Source organism: Squalius cephalus, assembly GCF_949319135.1.
Source record: "Squalius cephalus genome assembly, chromosome: 25".
In the NCBI taxonomy this organism is placed as follows: Eukaryota; Metazoa; Chordata; class Actinopteri; order Cypriniformes; family Leuciscidae; genus Squalius; species Squalius cephalus.
The window spans coordinates 1924707-1941608 of record NC_137146.1 but is presented as its reverse complement, the minus strand read 5'-3'; the positions used below and the strand labels follow the sequence as shown (position 1 = coordinate 1941608).

Here is a 16902-nt window from a genome sequence, read left to right as displayed (position 1 = left end):
ATTTTTGATCTAAGTACATAGTATAAAAGGACACCTAATGTCCATTTTCTTTTTGTATACTACAGTATTGACTTTCCCTAGTAAAATTTTACCCACTGAAAAAATCTGTATCTAGAAAACTCAGTGTGATACACAAGAGCATTCAGCTAGACAAAACGGGCATTCTTATATAGTGTAGAAAACAGATGGTGTCAACTAAAAAGTAGAAAACGCATACAATTTGTCTATAACAAATATTTTCCATGGAGAAAATACATTTAAACATTTTGACCAGTGTGGCTCACACAATGGCAAAAACACTTTTTATTTAGGTGGCATTGGCCAAATTACTGACACATTAACTGGGTTTTAAAGCATGAATTAAATGTTTTAGGTGAGTAACTACATTTTGCAGACATGTGATAGTTTATCTGATGCTCAAGCAAACAGTTGTGGAAGTTGCACTTACAGTTTAGAAAAACATTGAAAAATGTGCCTAAGCAACTGAGACAAACTGTAATGGTTCTCACATATTATGATTATGTGATTGTTTTTATTATATTAAACAATATTAATTCAGTATTTATTAAATATGATATTTAAAAAAAATTTGAAAAAAAAAAATTGCTTTGCATTACCTTCATCTGTGCTTCAGAGATGTGTTGGATGTTCTCTAGCAGGGAGCACAGTGTTTGTGTGTGGCTGAGGAGGAATAGAAAAAACAGGGAAAGAGAGTGAGGGAAAAATAAACATTTGTAGAGCAGAGGTCAAAAGTCATGCCAATTTCCCTAAAGGAAGCATAATGTATTCTAGTGCAGAACAATCAAATTCAGATAGATATATAGACAGATATAGATAGATAGACAAAGATAGGAGTACATTGTGAAAATATTAATACCTGTATTCTCTGTCTACATCATACAGCTGGCTCGAACAAGGGATAATGAAGAAATGACTAAGCAATTCAGTCAAAATCATCATGGGACCTCTAGTGGACAAATCAAACAAACAGACCCCCTCATTCTCCAATAATAGCCTGCTCAATGGTCATGATGCACAATGGGTCAAGTCATTGACCTTTTGGTGAGCTGAGGCAACAAAGGGCTGAGAATGAACTGCCTCCGTCTCAGGGAAGAGTGTGGATGGGAATGTTCCACCTCGTCATAGCAAGAGATGGACCTGGCAGCTAAAGGAAAAGAGACAGGATGTTAAGGTTCTCCAGATCTCCTGTTAATCCAGAGTGAAGGAATTAATGAGGTACTCATGCTAAACACTAAAATCCTGTAAGTAACATGGCATAAAAAAATTAACTTTTTTTTTTTAAACTCAAAACCTTGAAAGAACATCCGTTTGACCCAACACTCTGAGATGCTAACCAGAAATGATCACAGACCCCCTGACATACCTGGTCGGACATCTCTTGAGATCCAGGCTCTGGGGTGATGGATGGCTCATTTTGCTCCTTCTAGCATTGGCTCTTCCATCGTGGCAGGCATTGGCTCTCTGTCAGAGGTGGGCCATGCAATCATGTCCACGCAGCAGGGTGGTGGTGTTGGGGTTGGGAGTGTGACTGTGATGTCCTCCGTGGGGCCGTTGGAGCAGGTGTAGAAGCCATGGGGGAATTCCCTTGGCAACAAGCAGACTGGGTGCCAGCCCGGTGGCGGTGGTATCACACCAGGGCAATATGTTTGATGGCCTCCGTCTGCTTTTGGACTGCCGAGAACTGCCGGGCAAAGTCCTGTAAGTGTCATCTAAGACGATGCCTTGCGAGATGGGGGCGTCGAGAAATTGCACTTTGCCGGCATCCCGCATCTCTGCAAGGTTCAGCCAGAGGTGCCATTCCTGGGCTACCAAGGTTGACATCGTCTAGCCGAGGGCCCGCGCTGTGACCTTGGTTGTCCGGAGAGTGAAGTCGGTAGCTGTGCGTAGTTAATGTATCAACTCCGGCTCGGAACTACCCTTGTGCAGTTCTTTGAGTGCTAACAACTGTCTCCATGGTAAGCCCCGACCATTCCATCCCGTCAGGCATGGAGGACTTTTTGGCTTACATGGGGCGCTCGGTAGGTTACGACTTAGCGAGGGCAGTTGCCAACAGGCACGCTACAGCTTGCCAGCATCTGCATTGCCAACACTCGTAACACAGTTCAGTGGTTGTGGCGCTTTCCATAGGGACCCCTAATGTCAGTCGACATAACATTGAACGTGACTGACAGAAAGGGAACGTCTTGGTTACAATAGTATCCCTCGTTATGTCCCTCCTGCCACAACCTTGAACTACGCCGGTAAATGACCAGGACACCGTCTTGGCTCTTCAGCACAAACCTAATGAGAGGATGCATGTCACCATCTTTTATACCCATATGTACGGGCGAGTGGCAAGGCATGCAAGTTCCACTAGCCAATTTCATTGGCCATTTTCCTAAAACTCAGAGGTGATTGGGGTAACCATATCACCCTGTAGCCCAAGACTGGTTGCCCACTGAAGCTAAGCAGGGTTGAGCATGGTTTATACCTGGATGGGAGACCTCCTAGAAAAACTAGGTTGCTGCTGGGAGAGGTGTTAGTGAGGCAACCAGGGGGGTCCTAACGCCCCAGTATCTTCTATGTAAAGTGATTTGAGTGCAGAGAAAAGCGCTGTATAAATGTAACAAATTATTATAAAGCGAGACCCCTAATGTCAGTTGACATAACGTCTCCATTCTCTCCATCAGGGAATTAGAGTTTCGACACTTGATTGTGAATTTGCAGATCTGAGTTCACCAAACTTGAACTTCGGAATGCAGCGAAATGCGAAACTTTTCAGACGAGCTTGCGCTTGCGGTCTGACGCATTCCCATGCGTATGAATGAAAGTCAATGGAACGAAAAGTTTAGTGTGACAGTCCCTTTAGTCTGAACAAAAATGAGATGCTCTGAAAATGCTATTTTCGACATTAGCAAAAACCTAATGGAACAGCAGAAATATATTGGTTTTCCCATAAACCTCTGTAAACAAAGCACCGCTGTGCTTTTAAACACTGGTTTACTAAGTGCTATTCGTTGGAACTTTGATAAACCAATTTTCATATGGCTCAATACTGAGACAAGCATCACTGAATGTGCACTTACCTGTTACTGAGCTAGTTAAACAGCTCCATGCTTTTCAAGGGTTCATCATGCAGGGCTGACTGCATGTGATCACGATCTATATGCTCACGCTGCCTTTTTTCAGGTTTTTCCCGCTTCCTCCCCAATCAGTAGTGCTGTTTTGTTCTGGGTTTGGCATTGCATAAAGGCCAATTTTTGTGATAGCACCATGCTACTCTAACAAAATGTAGTTCATGTTTAAATCAAGCACTTTCACGGACCTATGTTTGTTTTCACATACTTTCCAGTCCTTGAATCCATGTGTTTGAAATTCAAGAACTTAAAGTAGTGTGTTACTTAAAGTAAAGTGTTAGTTAAAGTTTTAAATAAATAAAAAATATTCATTTTTATTTTAGTACATCACTAAACTAAATTAACTAAATTAACAACTAAATTAAAATGAGACATGTTGCCTTGGCTGCCAACTAGCTGAAATAAAGTTTACATTTTTTTCAGTTAATGTTCATTTCAAGTAATGAAAATCTTTCATTAAGGTTTTAGTTATAATTAACTATAATAGCTTGTGTTTAACCCCACTGTGTATCTCAATTAAACTACAACAAGAATGTCACTGTTGCGTTTAATCAGTGACATTGTTTAATGCCTAAGAATAACACCTACTCCAGCTTTTAAATAAAAAATTTAGTAGCAAAATTAATAAATGATCTGAAGCAGAAGAGTAGAAAGTAGAGACACAATGGAATCCTATTTAGCCCAACAGATGCAAGACCATTCTAGTGCACCCAGTGACAAAAAAAAGCTCAAGGATTACAAAAGGATTACAAACTTTATTAGAAGTACGGTTGCCCCCATTTCTTCCATTCTTGCTCCTGAGTTTTAATAAACAAGGGTAAAAAGACAGCTGAGAATGAGGCTCTGTAAAGGATGAGGGGCCTAGAATAGATTGCCCAATTGCTAAGACTAAGTAAGGTGCTTGTTGAGAGGGTGCAGAATAACTGAGGGACGAGAGGTCATGGCAGGTTAGAAACCTCACAAAAGGTCTTGAGTGATGGCTCACACGGCTCAACAACAAATAAACGCTGTAGAGCTGTATAGAAACAGATCTGGGGCTAAGACGGTTAGTTTGACCTGCTTGCCATGTTCTATCTTAAGTAATAATTATAAGCACCATCCTGTTAACTGATGCACAGAAAAAGTAACACTGATGTAATTTATTCAGAATATATTAACTTCTCTAAACATAAAAATGATGTATCCTACAGAATACTTTTCACACATTTGTTTTGGGAATCTTTGTAAACCTGGAAAAAAAATTTCAAGAAAGAATGGGATGAACATGGATGAACGTGAATGAAGCTATACATTTGATGTACATTTAATGACTGCAAATGAACTTAACACAACCTGTACAACACAGATGATAGATATAGCATTGGGAAATCAAGAAAGGTCATAGGAACAAACAATAACAAGCAAGAGTTGCAGCTGTCTCTGCATTAGGCGAGAACAAAAGGTCAAAATTGTAGATATTCAATGTTGCCATTACAGCTGTCTACTGACAATTTTAATCTTCCGTGACAGCCGTCTTGCTTGTGAGGCATTGTTACCTTGTTTTCATCCTTTAACACAAAGATAAACCTGTGGAATATCCAGTGCATGCCTGTCTCTCTTTGAGGACAGAAAATGACACAGAGTTCTAGAAAAGTTGGAATCTAACTGTCAATTAAGCAATTTTTAAAAAGGATTGCGTGAATGTTCAACTATGATTGAGATACATTATATATAGAAGAGTCTCTATGATGTTTTACGTACATAAAAAAACAGACATGTTGTGAAACTGGCCTATGAAACTAACTACAAAATACAAAAGTGAAGGTGTAAATTTCAGTATGAAAAATGTATCTCATATCTTTAAAAAAGAAGATATAAATATGGGACAAAAATAGCACCATTTTATTCTTAAATCCTTTCTGATCTTTTGCGCTACCGCCACACACCACATGCTTAACTATTGTAACTCATCTAATCTTTAGCGCTACCATCACACACCACATGCTAAACTACTATGACTCACACAAAAACATTTTCAGGCACCCAAAAAGAGCTACACACACACACACACACACACAAGTGACCCAAACACAGAGCCGGACCAAATACAGATGGTCAACGTCACAGTCATTGTGCCTCTATATAAAGAGATACGTTACAGCACAATATTGCAAGCTCACATCATTGTGCCATCTAAAGGTAAGAGCGCACATCATTTAGATAAAATTGTTTATGAGGACTGAACAATAGAATAAGATGACTTCTCATTAATGACGTTTCTTTTTTTATTGAAAGGACTTGGACATTTTGGGTTTGGATTTCATCTGGTAAGACATGCTTTTATAAAGGTCAACACGTGTATGTGTGTGTGTGTGTGTGTGTATGCATTTAGGTTTATGCAATATTTTCATTTTGAATGCAATAATTAATGAGAAATATTTTATATTTTTACAATCATAAATAATTATATTTAATTTATATTTTTTACAAATTATTTTTTAATTGTAAACTAGTTTTAAAAGTTCAGATAATTTTGTCATCTATTTCTCAGCCTGATTGAAAGATGGGGGATGCTGTGATGGCAGAGTTCGGGCCAGCTGCCCCGTTCTTACGAAAGTCAGACAGGGAGCGTCTGGAGGCCCAAACTCGCCCCTTCGACATGAAGAAAGAATGCTTTGTGACCGACCCTGCGGTTGAGTTTGTCAAAGCCACCATCACCAGTAGAGACGGTGACAAAGTCACCGTTGACACTGAATTCGGAAAGGTAAGATCTAATCTCTGCATTGTTGTTGACAGAAATACAGTGTGACTGTCGAAACATTTGTGTATGTTATCCACAGACAGTAACTGTGAAGGAGGATGATGTTCACCCCCAGAACCCGCCAAAGTTTGATAAAATTGAGGACATGGCGATGTTCACCTTCCTGCACGAGCCCGCTGTGCTGTTTAACCTCAAAGAGCGTTACGCAGCCTGGATGATCTACGTGAGTCGAGTCTTAAAACACTCACACATTCACTTTATCGTGGATGAGCAGATCTAAACCTTCTGTGAATCTCTTACAGACCTACTCTGGGCTCTTCTGTGTCACTGTGAATCCCTACAAGTGGCTGCCAGTGTACAACCAGGAAGTCGTCAATGCCTATAGAGGAAAGAAACGAACTGAGGCCCCTCCACACATCTTCTCCATCTCAGACAATGCCTACCAGTACATGCTGTCAGGTGATGATCTGACTTGTAGTAATTTTTTAGAGATCTAATTTCTAATGCAATTTCAAATGCTAAGTTTCTTATATTTTGTTCTCTCACAGACAGAGAAAACCAGTCTGTCCTGATCACGTATGTAATACATATTATGCCATAGCATAATATTCCTCCTTTCACCAATAGTTTCTTTCTATGCTGTATTTTAATAACCGTTTTTGTCCTAAGTGGAGAATCTGGTGCTGGAAAGACTGTGAACACTAAAAGAGTGATCCAGTACTTTGCGAGCATTGCAGCAGCAACAACCGGCAAGAAGGATCCATCAATGGAGAAAAAGGTGCTTAAAAAAAGGCTCATTATGGAAGAATGAATATACCTACTATATAGCATAGCATACAAAAATAATTACTAAATTAAAGATGTCTTCAAAATTGGAGTTAAATATTATTAAATATTGGAGTCACAAATTGTCCAAAATTTTATATTTCCTTACTTGTACCATATTGCAATGCATTTACACGTAACAAACAACATTTTTGTTTTCCCAATTATATTTCTACATAATTTGATATAGATGACTTAGATTCTCAAAGGATTATTATTATTATTACAAGGCTACATAGTGTCAGAAAATATGCATGTCTGTTAACCGAAAAGTAGGTACATCAAATTTACACACTTATTGTTAAAATGTGATTCTCAGGGTACTCTGGAGGATCAAATCATCCAGTGTAATCCTGCTCTGGAGGCTTTCGGTAACGCCAAGACCATCAGAAATGACAACTCCTCCAGATTTGTAAATTGGATTTTTACATTGGTGTTATTATTCTATATTGGTTTTCATGATATGTTATATGATGTTGTATTATGTATTATACATGTTATGTATTGTTTATTTACAGGGTAAATTTATCCGTATCCATTTTGGCCACAGTGGAAAGTTATCTTCTGCTGACATTGAGACTTGTAAGTACTGCCCAACATCATTCCAACAAATCACACATTGATGAAATGTGTAACTGTTTTGATATTTATCTATTCATCAATTAATTTAGATCTGCTGGAGAAGTCTCGTGTCACTTTTCAGCTCAAGGCTGAGAGAGACTACCACATCTTCTATCAGATTCTGTCCCAGAGAAGACCAGAACTGCTTGGTAACTTACCCATCATATCAATTAACACTTCCATCTCTAATTAGAAGAGTTTTTTCTGAAATGTTCCCATTTCTCCTTAGAGATGCTGCTCATCACCAACAACCCCTACGACTACGCCTTTATCTCCCAAGGAGAAACACAAGTGGCTTCTATTAATGACGGTGACGAGCTGATGGCCACTGATGTGGGTGTTAGCTAAAACATAGGCATTCAATATACCACAATATAAAATATTATAAGAAATAGTCCACCCAGCATTTTCAATTTGGTTACCATTAGCACTTTTGACAACCTATATGAATGCATTTTTGGTGGAGAACATAAATTGATAATGTATTGGCTGATTTCCATACAATAAAAGCATATAATGATCAGGGGCTGTCAATAAGTATTAAAAAGCACCATAAAAGATCCACAAAACTTGTTTTTTTGAAGCCATCTGATTTGTGTTAGGAAAAGATCATGAACATGCTCTTCTTTTGTGTTCCACAGAAGAAATTAAGTCATACAGGTATAGAACGACTTGAAAGATAATTGATCATCTTGGCCAGTCTATTCTTTAAAAAGAAAAAAAATGTAATGTACTTGCCAAAAAGAAGAATATGAAACATTTGCCATGAAATTTTACATGCTCTGTACATTTGCTGTAGGAAGCGTTCGATGTGTTGGGCTTCACCCATGAGGAGAAGAACAGCATCTACAAGCTGACTGGTTCCGTCATGCACTTTGGCAACATGAAGTTCAAACAGAAGCAAAGAGAGGAACAGGCCGAGGCTGATGGGACTGAGGGTCAGTATAACTCGGAAAATTGGAATCAGTAGAACTTGGAAAGATGTTGTATACAGACTCATAGCTCTGTATTCTTTTTAACATGTAGATGCTGACAAAATCTCATATCTGATGGGCCTAAATTCAGCTGACTTGATCAAGGGTTTGCTCCACCCAAGAGTCAAAGTAGGAAATGAGTGGGTCACCAAGGGACAGAATGTCCAGCAGGTAATGAATGAAAATAATAATCTAATGGACATTTAGAATTTTCAGCATCATAAGTTCACTTTCCAAGACATACAAACAAAATATTTCATGTCTCTGAAAAATTGCTCTCTAGTTTGCAATGTGTCAAATTGTTTTCTTTATTAGGTGTACTACTCTATTGGTGCTCTGGGAAAGTCAGTGTACGAGAAAATGTTTCTTTGGATGGTTGTGAGAATCAACCAATCCCTGGCCACCAAACAGCCTCGCCAGTACTTCATTGGTGTGCTGGACATTGCTGGATTTGAGATCTTTGAAGTAAGCTGAAATCAACTGATTTTTTTTGTTCATAGAACAAATTCAACAAGAAGTGCAACCTTTTTGACCATTGTGATTATACAATATATTTCACCTGCAGTCCAACACCTTTGAGCAGCTGTGCATCAACTTCACTAATGAGAAGTTGCAGCAGTTCTTTAACCACCACATGTTTGTGCTGGAGCAAGAGGAATACAAGAAGGAGGGCATTGAGTGGGTGTTTATTGACTTCGGCATGGACTTGCAGGCTTGTATTGAGCTTATTGAGAAGGTGGGTGAATATCATGTTGATGATTATACTGTGAGGGTAAAAATCATATTTTTCATTCTTAACTCTTGTGGCAAACTAATATATTGACTGCCACAATCTAAAATTCATTGTAGCCCATGGGTATCATGTCCATCCTTGAAGAGGAGTGCATGTTCCCCAAAGCCAGTGATGCAACATTTAAAGCTAAGCTTTATGACAACCATTTGGGGAAAACTCCAAACTTCCAGAAGCCTAGGATTGTCAAGGGTAGACCAGAGGCCCATTTTGCCCTTGTTCACTATGCTGGCACTGTGGACTACAACATTTCAAACTGGCTGGTGAAGAATAAGGACCCTCTCAATGAGACGGTTGTAGGGTTTTTCCAGAAGTCAACTCTTAAGCTGTTGTCCATTCTGTTTGCTAATTACGCTACTGATGACTCAGGTAAGTACATACTGAAGTGTGACATGAAAATATAATAAGCACTGCTCGTTCGGTTTAATAATAACAAAAAAAATGTATTTCACAGCTACAGATTCTGGAGGAAAAGCTGCCAAAGGTAGCAAAAAGAAGGGTTCTTCCTTCCAGACGGTGTCAGCCCTTCATAGGGTATGAAATATTAAAACACTACTTTATTACGGTTTTATTGAATATAAATCTGAATCATCTGTTATCTACCAACAGGAGAACTTGAACAAGCTGATGACCAACTTGAGGTCAACTCACCCTCACTTTGTGCGCTGCATCATCCCCAATGAGACTAAGACTCCTGGGGCGATGGAGAATCCTCTGGTCATGCACCAGCTGCGCTGTAACGGTGTGCTGGAGGGCATCAGGATCTGCAGAAAGGGATTCCCCAACAGGGTCCTATATGGAGATTTCAAACAACGGTTAGTATGAAACAAATGGCTTTCATGTCTTACAAAATTATTTAATGTATGACTCCAAATTTCAGTTCTTAATTCTTCAATTTCTGTTAATGTGTGTGTTTTTGGTAGATACCGCATCCTAAATCCTGCTGCTATCCCCGAGGGACAGTTCATTGATAACAAGAAGGGTGCAGAAAAACTTCTGGGCTCTTTGGACATCGATCACAACCAGTACAAATTAGGACATACTAAGGTATGATTTTATTAACATTAACTTTTTCCAAAGCCACGTTTCCATTGTCCTATCCTATTTGACACAAAATTCTTTACTATTCAGGTATTTTTTAAGGCTGGTCTTCTGGGACTTCTTGAAGAGATGAGAGATGACCGTCTTGCACTTATTATAACTGGAATTCAGTCCATGTCTCGTGGTTTTCTATCAAGACAAGAGTTCCAGAAAATTGTGGAAAGAAGGTTAGATTTTAGCTCTTCGAACTTTAACATATTCTCCAAGTTACATTTTTTAATTTAAGACTTAAATTTCTTAATTTAATATCTACAGAGATTCTTTGTTGGTGATCCAGTGGAATGTACGTGCTTTCATGAGTGTCAAGAATTGGCCCTGGATGAAGCTCTACTTCAAGATCAAGCCTCTGCTGAAAAGTGCAGAGACTGAGAAAGAAATGGCCAACATGAAGGAGGAATTCCTGAAGTTGAAGGAGGCTTATGCCAAATCTGAAGCCCGCAGAAAGGAGCTTGAGGAAAAGATGGTTTCTCTTCTCCAAGAGAAGAACGACCTGCAGCTTTTAGCACAGACTGTAAGTTCACATGTGACTACAACTCTGCACTTTTCACATTTTCACAAGTCAGAAAACAAAACAAGTTTTCAATTATTATTTTTTTCATGTTGATAGGAGCAAGATAATCTTGCAGATGCTGAGGAGAGATGTGAGGGTCTGATCAAGAGCAAGATCCAACTTGAGGCCAAAGTCAAAGAAATGACTGAGAGACTGGAGGATGAAGATGAAATGAATGCTGAGCTGACTGCAAAGAAACGAAAGCTGGAGGATGAATGCTCTGAACTCAAGAAGGACATTGATGATCTTGAGCTCACTCTGGCCAAAGTGGAGAAAGAGAAACATGCCACTGAGAACAAGGTCAGTTTTCAACACTGAACCTGTTACTGATGTTAGACTGGTGAGATAACAGTCCCTTGATACAATGACACATTTCTACAGGTTAAAAACATGATAGAGGAGATGGCAGCTTTGGATGAGATCATCGCTAAACTGACCAAGGAGAAGAAAGCTCTTCAGGAGGCCCATCAGCAAACGCTGGATGACCTCCAGAGTGAGGAAGACAAAGTCAACACACTCACCAAAGCCAAAGCCAAGTTGGAGCAACAAGTGGATGATGTAAGAGTCAGAAAACACAACACTATAATTAAAATGAGAAACATTTAAAGTAATTACGCAATTATTTTTATATTATTTTTACATGAAATTTAGCTTGAAGGTTCTTTGGAACAAGAAAAGAAAATTCGCATGGATCTTGAGAGAGCTAAAAGAAAGCTTGAGGGGGACTTGAAGTTAACTCAAGAGAATGTGATGGATTTGGAAAATGATAAGCAGCAGACGGAGGAGCGGCTAAAGAAGTAATATATTTTATAAAATATAAAATCCAATTTTAAAATTAAACGATATTTGGTAACACTTTACAATAAGGTTCCAGTTTACTTTAGTTAACTATATTTAACATGAACTAAAAATGAAAATTACTTCTAAGCATTTATTAATCCTAGTTAATGTAAATTTAAACATTCACTAACACATTATTAAGCTTCATTGTTAACTGACACAAGCTAACAATGAAAAGTTTTCTTTCTATCAATTAATGTCAACAAAGTTTAATAAATACTGTAACAAATGTTTTTTTATTGTTAAGTTAATGTTGTTTAGTTATCTAATATTAACTAATGGAGCCTTAATGTAAAGTGATACCAGATATTTTTAATGTGAAATTGTATGTAATCATTCATCCTGTTTACTTGGCAGAAAAGACTTTGAAATAAGCCACCTCAATAGCAAGATTGAAGACGGACAAGTTTTGGAGTCCCAACTCCAGAAAAAACTGAAAGAGTTGCAGGTAAACTTTATATGTTTTAATAAGATAGACAGCTGTATCGTTAGAAATTGTAACCTTAATTTTGAATTTATCCACATTACTAGGCCAGAATTGAAGAGCTTGAGGAAGAGCTGGAGGCTGAGAGAGCTGCTCGCGCTAAAGTTGAGAAACAGAGAGCTGATCTGTCCAGAGAACTGGAGGAGATCAGTGAGAGGTTGGAGGAGGCTGGTGGAGCCACTGTTTCCCAGATTGAGATGAACAAGAAACGTGAATCTGAGTTCCAGAAACTGCGCAGAGACCTTGAAGAGTCCACTCTGCAACATGAGGCCACTGCGGCTACACTGAGGAAGAAACATGCAGACAGTGTGGCTGATCTGGGAGAGCAAATCGACAACCTCCAGAGAGTGAAGCAGAAGCTGGAGAAAGAGAAGAGTGAACTCAGACTGGAACTGGATGATGTGGTCTCCAACATGGAGCAGCTTGCAAAGGCAAAGGTGAGCGAGAGAAATGATGGTGAGAGTCTATAATGCATGTGCTGTCAGTCAAAGAAAGCAATCAATAATCAAAGAAAGCAATCAAATATGATATAATTTATCCTCAAGACAAACCTGGAGAAAATGTGCAGAACTCTGGAAGACCAGATGAGTGAATACAGAACCAAGGCTGAGGAAGGTCAGCGCACAATCAATGATTTCACCATGCAAAAATCCAAGCTGCAAACTGAAAATGGTAAGAACACAAAATATTGTCTTATGTTACACCAACTGTACCATAGTGATACTTGGAAAAAAAGTTAATATTTTTTAATATTGCATGTTAGGTGAACTTGCCAGACAGCTTGAGGAGAAAAACTCCCTGGTGTCTCAGTTAACCAGAGGCAAACAGTCCAACACTCAGAAAATTGAAGACCTCAAGAGACAGCTCGAAGAAGAAATCAAGGTTTTCAAAATCTCCTTCTAAATCAAAATTTTTTGCTAAAATACACTATTGTAATAAACAACTGGCCCCAAATATTCGTTTGTCTTTAGGCTAAGAATGCCCTGGCCCACGCAGTTCAGTCTGCTCGTCATGATGCTGATCTGCTGAGGGAGCAATATGAAGAGGAGCAAGAAGCCAAGGCTGAGCTACAGCGTAGTATGTCCAAGGCAAACTCTGAAGTGGCTCAGTGGAGAACCAAGTATGAAACTGATGCCATCCAGAGGACTGAGGAGCTGGAGGAAGCAAAGTAAGAAACAAACAATATTTACAAGTTTCGTCTTTAGTGATTAAACACTTTTCTAAGTTTTCTGCTAAAGTTTGTGGCCTTTTATACATTTAAATACCGTTTAATGAATGATACTTCAGATGTTCTATATATTTTGTATTTTGATTATTATAGGAAGAAACTGACTCAGCGTCTGCAAGATGCAGAAGAAGCTGTGGAAGCTGTTAATGCTAAATGCTCCTCTCTGGAGAAGACCAAGCACAGGCTGCAGAATGAGATTGAAGATCTCATGGTGGATGTGGAGAGATCCAATGCTGCTGCTGCTGCTCTGGACAAGAAGCAAAGAAACTTTGATAAAGTAAGGAGAGAAAGTACATTTTGTCATTAGCTGGAAAAATTTGCCATTTATTTAAAAAACAAAATACCAGCAAACTGCACTGTTCTTATTGACCATTTGGCCTTGTTAAATTTAACCAGGTCCTGGCTGAGTGGAAGCAGAAGTATGAGGAGACCCAAACTGAACTGGAAAGTGCCCAAAAAGAAGCTAGATCTCTGAGCACTGAACTCTTTAAATTGAAAAACTCATATGAGGAGTCATTGGACCACCTGGAGAGCATGAAGAGGGAGAACAAGAATCTCCAAGGTAAGAGTGGTTTTTACAACTCCAAACCATTACTTTAATTGCTTGTATTTGTGAGTTTATATGTTATTTCTTTTGCACAGAGGAAATTTCTGACCTCACTGAGCAACTTGGTGAGAGTGGGAAGAATATTCATGAGCTGGAGAAACTACGAAAAAACCTGGAGCAGGAGAAACAAGAGATACAAACTGCTCTTGAAGAGGCTGAGGTAAAAGAACAACCATTTCCCCCAAAGTTATTATTCATTTGACAACTCTTTGATTTAAATCAAGCTGTTGTTTAAAGCAATTGATCATTCCAGATTATTTTAAGGGAGGTCAAATACCAAATATCAAATAGCATCGAAAATGTCTGATGTTAAATTGATAGTAAAAGTAAGTTTCTAACTTTGGATAGGGTCTTCTACTTTAGGGTCTATTCTTTACTACTAAACCATTTGACCAAAACGGCACTGTCTCATTGGCCATTTTGCCCTTGTGGAATCAACTCTTTGTTTTAAATCAAACTATTGTTAGGGTTCCCTTGAACACGAGGAAGGCAAGATACTTAGAGCTCAGCTGGAGTTCAATCAGGTCAAAGCTGATATTGAACGTAAGCTGACAGAGAAAGATGAAGAGATGGAGCAGACCAAGAGGAACTTGCAGAGAATGGTGGATACCCTGCAAAGCTCACTGGAATCAGAGACACGTAGCAGGAATGAAGCTCTCAGACTGAAGAAGAAGATGGAGGGAGACCTCAATGAGATGGAGATTCAGCTCAGCCAGGCTAACAGACAGGCATCAGAAGCCCAGAAGCAACTCAAGGGTCTTCATGGACATCTCAAAGTATGACGAATCTTTGAATCAAGATTGTATGATGCTTAGGTGAAATCCAACCTAGTTCTTCAGTCTTTTCATTTGTAAAACTTGTACTTTACAGGATACCCAACTGCAACTAGATGATGCTCTTCGTGGTAATGATGATCTCAAAGAGAACTTCGCCATTGTGGAGAGACGCAACAATCTGCTGCAGGCTGAACTGGATGAGCTGAGATCCATGCTGGAACAAACTGAGAGAGGAAGGAAACTGGCTGAGCAGGAACTGCTGGATGTCAGTGAGAGAGTTCAGCTCCTGCATTCTCAGGTATCACTAATTAGGACTCTGTAATTATACTATGAAAAAACAATGCCTAAATCCCCTCTTAGTACACAATATAAACTAGAGACTACATGGTTGTCAACATTGTCTATGTTCAGAACACCAGCCTGCTGAATCAGAAGAAGAAGCTGGAGGGAGATAATACTCAGCTTCAGACTGAGGTAGAGGAGGCAGTGCAGGAGTGCAGGAATGCTGAGGAAAAAGCCAAGAAGGCCATCACTGATGCTGCCATGATGGCAGAGGAGCTGAAGAAGGAGCAGGACACCAGTGCTCATCTGGAGCGCATGAAGAAGAACATGGACCAGACCATCAAGGACCTGCAGCACCGTCTGGATGAGGCTGAGCAGATCGCCATGAAGGGAGGCAAGAAGCAGGTCCAAAAACTGGAAGCCAGAGTAAGTATACAGTGTTTTCTGTAAAAATATTTGTTCTAAGATTTGAAAATTTTATACTAAAATTGTTACACATCTGTTAGGTGAGAGAGCTGGAAAGTGAGGTGGAGATAGAACAGAGAAAGGCCAGTGACTCGGTCAAGGGGATTCGTAAATATGAGAGACGCATCAAGGAGCTCACCTACCAGGTAGGAAAAATGTTGCCTACTAACAATTTTGCCCCTGGTTGATTTGATCATGTTATTTATTGAAAAAAACAAAAAAAAAAAAAACAAAGTGCTGTCTTACAGTATTTAAGTGTATCTTACATATACTAATATTTTTTGCTGTGCATAGACTGAGGAAGACCGAAAGAATCTGGCTCGCCTGCAGGATCTGGTGGACAAACTCCAGCTGAAGGTCAAATCCTACAAGAGATCTGTTGAGGATGCAGTGAGTATTTTCCCCCACTGGTGCCATCATGTTATACGACTTCTGTTGCAATTGTATCTTTTGATTTTTACAAATGATGTTGTGTGTAATCTTTAGGAAGAACAAGCCAATTCCAATCTGGGCAAGTTCCGTAAGATACAGCATGAGCTGGATGAGGCAGAGGAGAGGGCTGATATTGCTGAATCTCAGGTCAACAAGCTGAGAGCCAAGAGCCGCGATACAGGATCCAAGGTAAGAGTAGGCACAAGTGATTTTGGTCACAAAAAATAAAAATCTCAGAAAAGCCACATAAATAGTCACAGTTAATTCGACTTGATAGTTCAACTCTATATCTGCACTTTTTAGGTTGTGTTCACATTTGGCATGTTTGGCTCTGTTAGTGCGGTTAATTTGAATAAGTGTGAACGCTGCTTTCCGAACCCTGGTGTGCACCAAACAAGTGGACCGAGACCGCTGAAAAGATGGGTCTTGGTCCAATTCCAAACAAACTCTGGTAGGGTTCGAACAAATATGAGTGCAACACAGACCAAAGACATGTAAACAAACCAAAAACAGGAAGATGAGACCCTAAAAAGGACAGAATACTGATGCATACCTGTTTTTCTCGTTATAGTCTGATGCTGCCATCACAGTTCGGTAGAGGCATTAGAACTGCGTCTCCTAGCATCTTCGTTTGTGTAGCAGATCTTCCGCTGTTTTGAATCCTTTTGACACACATTTTATAAGCTCCTCATGAGTTGTCAGCTGGTCAAAATACCATCATATGTAGGATACACATATACAATTTAGCCCATTTAGCCCAGCACACATCATTGTTTTGAAAGTTCTGTAAGTTTCGTCACAAAATAGGCAATACGTCATAAAACCCGACCAATCAGGTTGTGAGCGTATCCCTATGCCTTTAGGTTCTGTATCTTTAGGTTTGGTGTTAAAAATGCCAATCTGAATGCTAAGCAGACCAGAACTAAATGTTTTTTTTTTTTTTGGTTTTTAATGGCTGGACCAAACGAACCAAGTGAACCGAACTATAAGTGTGAACACACCCTTAGTGATTTTAAGATATAAATAGAAAGTAGTTTCAAGAACTACACT

At 39.3% G+C, this 16902-nt stretch overlaps 1 protein-coding gene across 1 annotated transcript in view; it reads left to right on the top strand.

The window, feature by feature from the left end:
* Window positions 1-1231: 1231 nt before the first annotated feature.
* The window catches only part of LOC307153210 (myosin-7-like), a 41164-nt gene continuing 25493 nt past the window's right edge, over window positions 1232-16902 (top strand). Inside the window, exons 1-38 of the mRNA XM_079862465.1 lie at window positions 1232-5315; window positions 5412-5443; window positions 5668-5880; window positions 5957-6100; window positions 6180-6336; window positions 6426-6453; window positions 6547-6655; window positions 7022-7114; window positions 7221-7284; window positions 7374-7472; window positions 7553-7656; window positions 8123-8261; window positions 8350-8468; window positions 8613-8762; window positions 8863-9033; window positions 9147-9456; window positions 9542-9621; window positions 9697-9902; window positions 10011-10134; window positions 10219-10355; window positions 10444-10699; window positions 10796-11038; window positions 11120-11296; window positions 11390-11535; window positions 11936-12026; window positions 12110-12499; window positions 12608-12734; window positions 12826-12944; window positions 13034-13230; window positions 13384-13567; window positions 13687-13852; window positions 13933-14057; window positions 14365-14673; window positions 14768-14971; window positions 15085-15381; window positions 15462-15566; window positions 15715-15810; window positions 15907-16041. Of these exons, the coding sequence (XP_079718591.1) occupies window positions 5680-5880; window positions 5957-6100; window positions 6180-6336; window positions 6426-6453; window positions 6547-6655; window positions 7022-7114; window positions 7221-7284; window positions 7374-7472; window positions 7553-7656; window positions 8123-8261; window positions 8350-8468; window positions 8613-8762; window positions 8863-9033; window positions 9147-9456; window positions 9542-9621; window positions 9697-9902; window positions 10011-10134; window positions 10219-10355; window positions 10444-10699; window positions 10796-11038; window positions 11120-11296; window positions 11390-11535; window positions 11936-12026; window positions 12110-12499; window positions 12608-12734; window positions 12826-12944; window positions 13034-13230; window positions 13384-13567; window positions 13687-13852; window positions 13933-14057; window positions 14365-14673; window positions 14768-14971; window positions 15085-15381; window positions 15462-15566; window positions 15715-15810; window positions 15907-16041 (5802 nt within the window). The 5' untranslated portion in view covers window positions 1232-5315; window positions 5412-5443; window positions 5668-5679. The remainder of the gene's footprint in view (window positions 5316-5411; window positions 5444-5667; window positions 5881-5956; window positions 6101-6179; window positions 6337-6425; window positions 6454-6546; window positions 6656-7021; window positions 7115-7220; window positions 7285-7373; window positions 7473-7552; window positions 7657-8122; window positions 8262-8349; window positions 8469-8612; window positions 8763-8862; window positions 9034-9146; window positions 9457-9541; window positions 9622-9696; window positions 9903-10010; window positions 10135-10218; window positions 10356-10443; window positions 10700-10795; window positions 11039-11119; window positions 11297-11389; window positions 11536-11935; window positions 12027-12109; window positions 12500-12607; window positions 12735-12825; window positions 12945-13033; window positions 13231-13383; window positions 13568-13686; window positions 13853-13932; window positions 14058-14364; window positions 14674-14767; window positions 14972-15084; window positions 15382-15461; window positions 15567-15714; window positions 15811-15906; window positions 16042-16902) is intronic.